This window comes from Zonotrichia albicollis, chromosome 5 (assembly GCF_047830755.1).
Source record: "Zonotrichia albicollis isolate bZonAlb1 chromosome 5, bZonAlb1.hap1, whole genome shotgun sequence".
Classification (NCBI taxonomy): Eukaryota; Metazoa; Chordata; class Aves; order Passeriformes; family Passerellidae; genus Zonotrichia; species Zonotrichia albicollis.
Window position 1 is genome coordinate 7,945,904 of NC_133823.1, and position 12,285 is coordinate 7,958,188.

The 12,285-nt window shown below is 48.4% G+C and overlaps 1 protein-coding gene across 2 annotated transcripts in view; it reads left to right on the top strand.

The window, feature by feature from the left end:
- ALMS1 (ALMS1 centrosome and basal body associated protein) overlaps window positions 1–11,898 on the top strand; it is a 51,756-nt gene extending 39,858 nt beyond the window's left edge. Inside the window, exons 12-18 of one of the 2 annotated variants that reach the window (XM_026797037.2) lie at window positions 124–235; window positions 1,079–1,279; window positions 4,053–4,291; window positions 4,769–5,009; window positions 5,243–5,306; window positions 7,197–7,296; window positions 10,990–11,898. In XM_026797037.2, coding sequence (XP_026652838.2) covers window positions 124–235; window positions 1,079–1,279; window positions 4,053–4,291; window positions 4,769–5,009; window positions 5,243–5,306; window positions 7,197–7,296; window positions 10,990–11,031 — 999 coding nt within the window. In that variant the 3' untranslated portion in view covers window positions 11,032–11,898. Of the gene's footprint in view, window positions 1–123; window positions 236–1,078; window positions 1,280–4,052; window positions 4,292–4,768; window positions 5,010–5,242; window positions 5,307–7,196; window positions 7,297–10,986 lie in introns of both variants that reach the window. The other variant, XM_026797036.2, reaches the window with a different exon arrangement.
- Window positions 11,899–12,285: the final 387 nt, after the last annotated feature.

Sequence of the window (12,285 nt, forward strand, 5' to 3'; positions counted from 1 at the left end):
GGTCAGCCTGGGCTCAGCATTAACAACAACGAGGGAAAAGCAATGACTTCTTTCTGTTTAGATGCTGTTTGCTGCTGTTTGGGTTGGAATCTCAGGAATTCTGTTCCCTTGCCTGTTTTGTAGAGCACCATGCCCTTCTCAGACTCCACCTGTGCCAGCAGCAGCTCCTGGGGGCCCAGCTGTGCCCTGAGCCACAAGAGACGGGCTCGGATGCTGAACAAAGGGATCCAGGCAGGTGAGGCCCTGAATCCCACACCTCCCTGGGCTCCTCCTGCCTCTCCTGCTTTGGAACCTGTCCTCCACACTCTGGGTGTTCTGGGGATGGCTCTGTACAGGCAGCACCCTCCAAATTCACTCCAGAAGCTGGCAGGGAAGGGTGATGTGTTTAGTGAAGGTGAGCTGTTTAATTGCCCTTCTTGGGCTGCTTTAAAAACCAATTTTCTCACTTGTAAATTTATAAACCTCAGCTTCTTCTCCATTCCAATGGCAAAGGTGAGCTGCCTTTTTTTATCTATTGTTTTTTCCCCAAGACATCTGTTCCTCCCAGAATGGGTTTTGTAGGCATATGCTATTTCAGAAGGCAACTGCAGTGTTCTCTGTTCTTCCTGGGAATATTTTGGGTGTTGAATTCTATTTCAGTCCCGAGCTGCTCCTGGCCTGGTGCAGTTCTGCAGTTGGGTTTTTTCTGGTGGCAACTAGCAGTTTCTTCATTGCTTTCATTTCCACGCCAACTCCCCATCATCACATTGAGTAATGGCCCTGGTTTATTCATCAGATACAGCAATTATTTATTTATTCCTGCTTGTGTGCAAGCAGATTGAATCAGGGAAGGATTTTCATAGGGCAGAGTTAATTCCAGTTGAATTCCCACCCCCAGATAAATGAATATTTTGCTTGGGGTATTTGATTTTAATTTCCCTCAGATTATCAAGCAGTAACATAACTGGAAACTCTCCTTGCTTTGGGGAAGTGTAAAATAGAAATGTGAAAGGTTTGGACTGTTGAGGGTGGGTGAAGGATGTGATTATTCACTCCTGGCACACGGGACTGAGATGTCCCTGCTTGGTTTCTATTGCAGGGGACCTGGAGATCGTCAGCAGTGCCACCAAGAGGAACACCAGGGACGTGGGCGTGACCTTCCCCACGCCCAGGAGCAGCCAGCAGCTGTGGGAGCCCCCGGGGCAGGACCAGGGCACAGCCTGGCAGCAGCCCCGGGCACCGCCGGGCAGGATCCTGACAGACACACGGACCAGGAGGAACAGGCTGCACTTCCAGCAAGGTCAGCACCTGGGGCAGGGCTGGGGACTCCTGGGGTGGGGCTGGGAACACCTGGGATAGGGCTGGGGACAGCTGGGGCGGGGCTGGGGACACCTGGGACAGGGCTGGGGACACCTGGGCAGGTCTGGGGACACCTGGGACAGGGCTGGGGACATCCAGGACAGGGTCAGATACACCAGGGACGGGGCTGGGGACATCCAGGACAGGGCCAGGACACAGCGTGGCAGCAGCCCCGGGCACCGCCAGGCAGGATCCTGACAGACACACGGACCAGGAGGAGCAGGCTGCACTTCCAGCAAGGTCAGCACCTGGAGCAGGGCTGGGGACACCTGAGACAGGGCTGGGGACAGCCGGGACAGGGCTGGGGACAGCTGAGACAGGGCTGGGAATAGCCAGAGCAGGGCTGGGGACAACTGAGACAAGGCTGGGGACACCTGGGCAGGCCTGGGGACAGCCAGGGCTGTGTCACAGCCTGTGGTGGTGGTGCACACACCCTGCCCCAAGAGCATCCTGTGCCAAGGGGCAGGAGCCACGAGAGCACAGCACACACACTGATCTATGAACAGACAGCTCTTCAACTAATTACAGTTGAAAAGTGCTGTGTTTATTACAGCACTGGTACAAGGTGAATCATTTCTAAAGGCATGTGTGCTCTTGAGAGTCTAAACTTCCTTTATGTCCCTTAAGCTGTTGCTATGCATTAAGTTTTGCAATAGGTTTGTTCATATTTATTTATCACAATTAGTTCTGATCAGTAGAGAGCTCTCTGGTAGTCCATCCAACTCCTGTAGCTTTAGTTTTGGTTTCCATCTTGTTTTAAGGTCTAAGAGGCCCCTCTTATTTTCTTCTAGCTTGGAAGTTCACACTCTTTCCACCTTGTTTGAGGCAGCTTTGTGAGCTGCAGGCTGTTGCAAGCACAGGTTTTTTACAAGCACAGCAAATGGATAGACTGCACAGACTGAACAATTCAGAGCAGCACACTTCACCTAAATCTGAAATGGGTTTCTAACCTCAGTTAATCCCTAACCTCATGTCTCAACACACACACAGCATGAGAGGGTCCAGGCATTGAGTTCCAATGTGCTTTATTTCAGACAATGCTGAAGGGCTCCAGGGGCCAGAGACAAGCACAAAGGAGTGTTCAGGGTATAAATACAGGAGGAAGGAAATTGTGGATCCAGAGGTCTGAGGGCTCAGGTGTGGTAAAAAAGGGAAGGGACTGACAGTGTTGCAGCATGGCAGGGTGGTAGAAATGCTGCAGACACCTCGAGGTGTCTCCTTCAGAGGGTGCTCAGAGTAAGGCCACCAGAACAGCATTTCAGGTCCATGCACACACAGACACTCACGCAGATCAGCAGAGGAAGCACAGGAAGGGTCTCAGTATGATGTATTCCAGTGAGGGTTTATTCCAAAGCATGCCAAAGGATCAGGGACAAAGACCAAACCATGGGGTGTGCACAGGTTCGAGTGTGGGGTCAGTGACCTGAGGGCACAGGGGTGGGCAAAGGGCAGCAACCTGCCTGGAGGGATGAGTAACTGGTGTGGGCAGGGTCAGCTGGCCCATGGGGGAGGCAATCTGATGTGGATTGGCATAAGTGCTGCAGAATACCATGGGCTGAGTCCTCTCCATCATCCAGATGGGGAAACTCTATGGTAGATCCTTCCAAGGCAAAGCAATCCCTGGGGGTTTCTCTGGGGGGAGGATTCAGAGGGTTCCACACAACAGGGGATGCCAGGGTGGATGACAATAGGTTGCACAAACCAATGGGGTAATGGGGAAGGGAGAACTCTCTAGAACATGAGCATACAGGGTAAAAGGGGTAGGGAAGGTCAATGGGCAGGACAGAACTGGATAAATGGACACAGAGCTGCAGGGCACCATGGGGGAAGCTTCTTTCCTCACCCTGAGCTGTGAGGAGTGCCCAGAGCCCGAGGTGCATCTCTCCAGGGCATTCCCACTGCCCTCTCCCTGGCAGGCTCGTGGGTCTCCACAGACCTGGCCCTGCCACAGCCTCCTCTGACTGGGATTTCATGGGAGTTAACCAAACCCTGCCAGGGGATTGCAGTGCTGGCTTCTGATGGCAATTTCAGCCATGGAAGGGTGTTACAGCAGGAAATGCACTCATTGGGGAGGAATAAACAAGGTGGAGAGGTGGCAATCCTGCAGGTGCTTAACTTCTGAGACACAAAAGGTTCTGTTGAACTCTCAGTGCTGGTCACCAGCTTGTCCTTAATGTCTCATGCCCTGAGGCTTCCCAGGAGATTTTTCCAGAGTTCTTGAGTGAAAATTGGGAAGAACACGACTGTTATTGAAAATTGCATTTTTAGGCTGTTGCTGGAGTCTCCTGACGTTTTTATTTTATTTTATTTTTTGTCTCTTAAATTCCTGACACTCTTCACAACGTCACAATGAAATGTTTAAAAATATTTCCCTTACTCATCACTGTTGTTGTTGTGGGGACTGATCATTCTCTCTCATAAGGGTTTAATTTAGAAAATTCAGAATATCTGCTCAAAATCCCAGCTGATGCATTCACATCATTGTGTGTGTAAACTGTGAGTAACTGAATTCCTGGAGACACACTGAGCATTTGGGAGATGGAAAGCGCTTGATCTTCCAAAACATGGATGAAGAGCCACAGGGCTTAGGCCAGCAGAAAGGCTCCTTAACGATGTGTGATTGCTGGTAAATAACTGTTCTTTCCATGGATTGGATGGACAACAGGCACAGGAATTGCCTCAAATGTTCTTTCTCTCCTGTGCTCTTTTAACAGGGGCTCCGTGGCTCGTCCCAGCAGAGGACTTGGAATGTGAATCAAGGAAAGAAAACCAGTTCAGTGCCCCTTCTGGCCCTGGGCCAGCCTGGTTTGAGCCCTGGAGCAGCACAAAGCCCTGGAGAGAGCCCCTGAGGGAGAAGAACTGGGAGGAGCAGCCCAGGCTGGGCCAGGGAGCAGTGACAGCCCCGGGGGCTGGCAGGGGGCTGGGGCAGCCCCTGGGCAAGCTCACCCTGCAGGTGAGGCACCCTGACCGAGGCACTGCTGGGGCACATCCTGGACTGCTCTGGCAGCCTGGCTTTCCCCAGGATCCTGCCCCAGGTTATTTCCCCAGTATTTAACTTGGTCTGGTGTTACAGGGGTTAAACCCCTTGGCTTCAGGAGCCAGGGGGATGTGGCTGACAGAACATTCCACCACGCTTGTTTCCACGCAGAAACAGTACTGAGGTGTACATAGCATGAGATTAAAATGAGTTTTTATTATTCTTTATTATTATTTTGGGTTTTTTCCTTTCTGGCCAGTTTATTTCCATGTTGTTGAAGCAGAGGCTCAGAGGCTGCTGGCATCCAAGCACCTACCCAGCCTTAAGGACAGGAGTTTTGTTTTACACCCAATGTTGTGAGGGGATTTTTTCCATGCTCTGGGGTTGGTGGTGGGTGTTGTGGGTCTCCCCTGCAGCTGCCAGCCCCAGCTTGGTGTGTTGGTGTCCCCTCAGGAGGCGCTGGCCCTGCACCGTCCCGATTTCATCTCGCGCTCGGGGCAGCGCCTGAGGCACCTGCGGCTGCTCCGCGAGGAGAGGAGGCTGCACAAAGCCCAGAGGGAAACACTGCTGCCAGCCCAGAGGGACCAGCTCCTGCCAGCCCAGAGGGACCAGCTCCTGCCACCCCAGCAGCTGTTGCAGCCTGCAAGGAGGAGAAAAGACTGCAGGACTGCAAATCACCTGTTGTCCAACCGAGGTACTTCAGGGCTCTGCGTTGAATTCTTTGGTTTCATGAACCCCACATTTTGCTTTAGGGTGTGTTTATTTACTTTGTATTTCTCCTAAACTAATTACAGTTAATTAAGCCTGTTGTCTGTAAGATCTTACAAGGAGTTTTTTGCGAGAACTTCTATAAAACTTACAAAGGACTCAGATTGTTGCAGTAACAAACTCGTTCATCATTCCCTTCTCTCAAAATTTTCCATTCAGGTTTCCTGATAAGAGAAAAAAGAAGAGCAATTCCCAAGCATGAAATGTTTCAAAGATCTAAAAGGTAAAGTTCAGGGAATTTTATTTCAGGTGGATCAATGCCCTGGGTAGGGAAGAGCTCTGAATCCTGTCTGCAGTCAAAGAACTGGGTGTGCAAATAATTCAGCTTTTTCAGTGAAAAATGCAGGTGCCTTATCAGAGGGAGAAATGTCCTGCTTAGAAGTTCTAAGAAACAAAATCATTTTGGAAAAGTGATTTCTGTAGCTAAACCTAAGATTCTGCTGCAGTGTCAGCCATCCACAGCAAGCCGGGTCCCACATGGAGAGGAAATGGGCTGGGGGACACTGGAGCATCTGAGGAAGATCAGAAATTACCAAAGTGGGTAACTGGGACAGCAGCGAGGCAGCATTACCTAAAGCAAGAGTCTTTCTATAGAAATAATCACCCCAAGGGAATGCAGAGGCATGTACCCTTGGAGAAACCACCTTAGGGTAGGGTTTGTGTTATTTCTGACTGCAGTAATTCATCTCTGCAGTGCCCAGCACACTCCATGGATTTACCCTTGGAGCAGCTGGGCTGCAGAGGGGCCACGGGAAGGGATGGTGAAAAATGGGAGCTCACTGAAGCTGAATTTTGCTGTGAATGGGATGGGAAGTGCATGGCCAGGACCAGCAGAGGTGGCAGAGCCTGAAATAGTCCCAGGTTGGTGGAATGAGGCCTGAGCAGCCTGGTCCAGCCTTGGAATTAATCCTGCTTTGAGCAGCAGCTTGGTGGCCTCCTGAAGTTTCTGCCAACTTGGTTTCCCTGTGATTCCACTAAACACCTACTGCAATACAATACAATCATACAATATATAAAATAAACCCCTTGATGATTTTTAATGATTTTCATGATACATTTTAATGATTTTTAGCACTGAAGAGTATTCTTAGGGTGTCTGGGGAAGGTGTCCTGCCCAAGGCAGTGGTGGCACTGTATGGGCTTGGAGGTTCCTTCCAACCCAAACCATTCCAGGATTGAAGGAAAACTTGGGAAAGCATCAGCAGAGGAGAAGACAAAGCCAAAGCAGGGCAACACTACTGAAAGCACTGGAATTTTGGGAATGCCTAAAAGGCTTCAGTGAGGTGATTGCTGTGCTGAACTCCTGCCATGGCTGGAGGGACATGGGGCTGTCCTGGGCTGGGGACATGGGAGACACTGAGCTCCAACTGGGGCACCAGGGCAGGGCAGAGCTACAGGTGCTGCTCTGGGGAGGTGCTGGGGTGGGAGAGAGGCATCCCAGGGGCAGGAGAGGCATCCCAGGGGTAGCAGAGCCATCCCAGGGGCAGGAATTCCCCGCTCAGGGCTGCTGTGGATTCCACAGTGGGACAGCAGCAAACTGCAAACACATTTGTCAGAGATGTGCTTGGCCAGCAGCCCTTGGGGATGTGGGGCTAAAGCAGAGGGTGTGTGTTGCAGTAAAGCAGATGGGATTCAGTTTCTTCATGCCCATATTAAATAAATAAAGCAAATATATAAATGTAAAAAATAGTGTAAAAATAGAAATAAATATACATAAGCTCACATTTATACAGTTTTTAAAGACATTGTGTTTGACTCTAATTGGTTAGTAACCTTAACACTCAGTCTGTTGGTTAGAAGGTGCTTGTGTGTGTATGTGTTAATGCTTTTTTTTCTTCAGATGTTTATGTTTTTTCTTTGTAAATTCTCATAGGACAGATCTTTTGTTATTACTTTTTCCTTTACAGGAATAAATTGTTATGCAGACTTGATTCTCAATCTGTTTTTTTCACATAAAAACTTAGAAGCTGGCTACTAGTTTAGCTAAAGTAGCAGGGCCTAAACTATATTTTATAGGGCTTTTCTTTTCTAATATTTCTCCTTGTGTACAGCAGCTGTGGTTTTAATGTCAGGCAATTTTAAATCTCTGTTTTTGCCTTTCCTGTCCCTTTAGGATGTACGAGCAGCTCCCTGAGGTGAGGAGGAAAAGGGAGGAGGAGCAGAGGAGGCAGGAGTACAGCTCCTACCGCCTGAGGGCTCAGCTCTACAAAACTGTGAGTGTCCCCTGGTCACAATGGACAAAGACACCTGTTCTTCATGCAGAATAGCCAAACCTCTGTTCATAGCTCATATTTTATTATATTAATATATATAATAAAATATATATTACATATTACTATACATATCTATACTAGATATATTTTTATATATTAAAATATATATTCTATATATTTTATATATTTATATAAAAGATTATATTTTATATATTGTAAATATGTATTTTGATATAAAAGATATATCTTTATATATAAATATAAAATATAGATATAAATATAGATATAATATGGAAGATATATATTATATTTTTATCTTTATATAATTAAATATTATAATATAATACATAATATATTATAATAGAATATATAATATATATTATATGACATGAAAAATATATTATTTAATATAATATAATATAATATATAATATAATATAATATAATATAATATAATATAATATAATATAATATAATATAATATAAGTATTCTATTATATAAACATATATTTCTTTACATTTGTATGGTTATCAGAAGGCACAGTGTCTGAATCTCACTGGTCAGCAGTTCAGTGAAGCTCAGCTCACTGGCTGGCAATGGCTGGTGTAGTTGTCCATCAAACCTTTCTCTTTCCAGCTATGTTCACGTTCTTGTCTCCTGGGGAGGGAATGTTTCACAGGGGTAGAACTTTCCTCCCCACAGGTGTGAACTGTTTTCTCACAAGAATAGATTGCTTTGCTAACTGATTCTCACTATTGTAATTCTTATCTCACAGTAGTGAGGCCAGATTTTATACAGTTTATTTTAATAAGGTTTTACCTGTATGTGACACCCCTCTTCTCTGGAGGGTCACATTCCCTCAGGGGGTGCCAGACACAGGGATCTGCTGAGGGGTGTCTGTTTGGAAAGCCAGGTGTCTGCTGAGGAAGGCAGGAGCCTCCCCTGAAATGGAAAATGCAAAGCCCCTCCCTGTGAATTATTATAATTTTTAAAGTAAGGGGCTCTCAGGCAAAGATATGGGAATAGGAATAACTGCTCTTTAACAGGAAAATTAAAAATACAAATGCAATAGTACAAACAAAAAGAAAACAAACCCTACCAGAGTGAGACCATGCCCTGCCCCCCTGTGTGTCAGGGTGGTGTCCCAGCCCCATCCCATGGGGGCTCAGCCCTCCTGCAGTGCCAGCTGTGGCTCTGCTGCAGCAGGGATCCTGCACAAGGGGGGAGTTTTCCTCTGCAGCTCCAGGGCTGCTGGAGATGGGCCTGGGCTCCCTCTGGGAATGCAGGGCAGCAGAAAGCTGCTCCTCTGGGAATGCAGGGTGCAAAGGCTGCTGGGGTGTCCCAAACCTCAGATTGTATCCAGGCAGGAATGCTTGGCTCCTCCCCTGGGCGGAGCATCTCCCCATGGGATATTGGAATTTGATCAGCCCTGCAGGGACACTCACTGGCCATGGACAGCAGGTAATTAATAATTAGTGGCCCATTAATAGCAGATAATTAATAATTAATGGCCCCTTAACTGAAGAGACCTCCTGGAGGAAGGATTGGCTGTGGAAGAGATGAAGAAAACTGCCCCATGAGCAGCAGATACCTGCCCCAGCTCTGACAGGTGGCAATAGAATACACACTTATCTTACATCCCAGGAGAGGAGGGAAGAGCTGGGTTCTGCCCAGAGGACAGCCTGCTGCTGTGGCTGTCCCTCCTGGCCGTGCTGTAGGGACAGGATGTGCCTGGATCCATTCAGGGAAAGGCCTGCAAGGGGCTGGAAACAAACCTGGGCTCCCCTTTTCATCTCACACCTTCCTGTGCCATGGCAAGGAAGAGGCAGAGCAGGCCAGAAGTAAAAATCAGATTTTGGAGCCATTTTGTCTGGGTGTAAGTGGCACATCCATGCAGGTGCTGGCCCCAAACCCACCCATCTGCCCCAGCTCTGACAGGAGGAATGCACACCCCAGCCACACCTCACAACCCAGGGCACTGCAGTCCAGTGCTGGGGCTGCCCAGGTGTGCTCCATTCATCAGCCAAGCTCTGCTGCACCTTTCCTTTCCTGAAATCCTCCCATTCCATGGAACCATGGCTCAGAAGGTGGTGCTGGTGAAATGATAAAAACCAGGGCTTGTGCAGGCCCTGGGGTGGAACAGAGGGGTCTTGGAGCACATCCCAGAAGGACAAGTGTCCTTCCAGAGCTGGGTGGAACAGAGGGGTCTTGGAGCACATCCCAGAAGGACAAGTGTCCTTCCAGAGCTGGGTTTGCTCTCCTGTGCCCTGGCTGTAGGTTTGGCTCAGGGAATTCCCAGCCATGCCTAGCAAAGCCTGGAGTCACCTTTAATTTATCCAGGCTAGAGCCTGCAGTCCTGGTGGAGGGTTACCTCTGAGGGTTCCAGCAGTTTCTGTTTGCCCAGCACTGGCCCTGCTGGGGAGCTGTGGGATAAACCAGTGTCCCTGAGCATGGACAGGCACTGCAACTAAACCTGGCCTTTTCTTTAAACTCTGGGTGTTAAACTTGCACTCCAGTTTTAGTGTTAAACTCCTGGAGTATTCCAGAGCTGGAGTAACAGGCTTGGCTGTTTGTTGGGAGCAGCAGTCATTGGATTTTGGAAGCCAGCACTTGTAATGTGTTCTGTAAAACATCTTCCTACTCTAATTTGCGGAATTTACCACTAGAAAGACTTTAATTTGTTGCTGTACTTGAGCAGGGTATTTTCAGGACATTTTTTTGTCTTCTGGTCTGAGAATTCCAGATGCTGGGACAGTAAAGTTGGAGGAATTAATGAGTTCTGGCAGTCACTGACTTGGAGTGGCAGAGTGGGCTGGAAGCAGGGAGGAAATAGGATCAGAACTTTTGCACATAAATATGGGTTTGATTGGAAGGGAGGTGATGATTCATGGCAGTAAATAATTGCAGTGCTTTAGTTCTCCCTGCTGGTGCAGAGGAGCTGCTGTAAATCAGGGAATGGTTTGGTGAGGATGGCACCAGCTTCTGGGTGAGGCTCATTGTGCCTGAAAATCAACCACAGATTCTGTGGAATGGCTCCAAAAATGAGACAGAGCTGGTCTCAAGGCATTTCTGTGACAGCTTGGGGCAGCTCATTGACGGGAGAGAGAATAATAAAAAGTCTTCTTGGCACTGAGTGAGGGGGAAACAATATGGGCTGACCTAGAACTGGAGCCATAGAAATTCCTGGGCTGGAGTGCACAGACATCCTTATCTGTGAAATTGTTCAATACTTCTTTTTATTAAGATAGTAAAGTTATTTTTATCACAGGGTGCACGTGGATCTGGGCTGATGCTCTGTCCCAGCAGCCCTTTGCTTTTGTGCTTTTAATTTCAAATAGAGCATAAAATCATCCCGGTCAGATCAGGGGACAGGGAGTGCCTAGAATTTTGCACTCTGTAGTGGGGACAGACTCTGATCTGATGGCAGCAGCAATCAGAACTTTCAGCCCCACTGGAGCAAAAATGAATTTTCTGAGTTTATCAGATGCAGATTTGTTCCAATGCTGAGGCTCTTCCACGAGGGGGAGCGAGTTTGTGATGCCAGTGAATTGGAGAGAGCTGCTGGAAGGAGCAGCAGCTCATGGGTATTCCCCCTGCTGGATTCCACAGCAATCTGTGCAGAGAACCTGTGCTCAGCATTGCTAATTTCAAATCATTAAACTCACCCCTGTCCCTTTGTTTTTCCCTCAGAAGATCACCAGCCGTGTCCTGGGGAAGAAGGTGTCCTGGAGCTGACCTCAGCCAGCCTGGGCTGGGCACACACAGCCCTGGCACAGGAGAAGGCACTAAATACTTCTGCAGCCCCACTTTGTGCTCTTGGCTCCCTTCTGTGCTCACTGGTCCTGCCCTACGTAAGAATCAGGGATTTGGGGAAGTGTCAGGGTTTTAAATAAATAGCTGGGGTTTTATAGTGGTGTTAGGCACTTCAGAGGAAACACAGTCTGGAAGAACTTGGTTCATAACATATTTATAACTCCCTGATTGGAATAGCAGTTTTATATATTTATTTTCAACGGGTTTTAACGAAGATTTTTAGATTTTTTAAAACGCCTGTCTCAATGTAGAAAATTCACTTGTTATGTTTTGTACTTCAATAAAACAGCTGAGTTGTAATAACTGCTGCAGCTGTGTTTGTGTAGGGACCAGGAGGGGCTGAGCAGAGACACTTGTGGTGCTGGTGGTGGGAGATTTCAGGGCTTTCTTGGGAGAATCCCTGTTTTATTTGATGCTTCGTCCTGCCAGGGTCCCTGGCTGTACCCTGGGCCAGCATCACTGAAAAGATGCAGGGCAGAGAGGAGGTTTATGAAGTGCTCAAGTCTCAGTTTCATCTGATCATCACTGAGCAGTTCATAGGATGGATAAACAGGAAAAGAGATCTGAGGAAAACAGAGTGGGTGTGAACTGTGGCTTCCTATGCTCTCTCTGCTACAGATGTTTGTGGCAATTCAGCCCAAACCAGCTGGGAGGGAACACCCACTGCTGGGAGGGCTGGGCACCATGGAGGTGGAAGGTTCTGGAGAGACCCTGCAGGGCCTGGAGGGGCTCCAGGAGAGCTGCAGAGGGACTGGGGACAAGGCCTGCAGGGACAGGAGCCAGGGAATGGCTCCCACTGGGAAAGGGGAGATTGGGCTGGGATCTTGGCAAGGAATTCCTGGCTGGGAGGGTGGGCAGGGACTGGGCTGGAATTCCCAGATTTGCTGTGGCTGCCCCTGGATCCCTGGCAGTGCCCAAGGCCAGGTTGGACACTGGGGCTGGAGCAGCCTGGGACAGTGGGAGGTGTCCCTGCCATGGCAGGGGTGGCACTGGGTGGGATTTAGGATCCCTTCCCACCCAAACCATTCCAGGATTCCCTGATCTGATCTGATCTCAGAAATGGAAGTTGAAGTGCAGATTACAACTTACACCATCCCATGGCTGGGATAAATCAGCTCAGGCTGTGGCTCCTCTTCTCAGACCTTCCCACCTCTCACAATCCAGTTTTACCTGTTT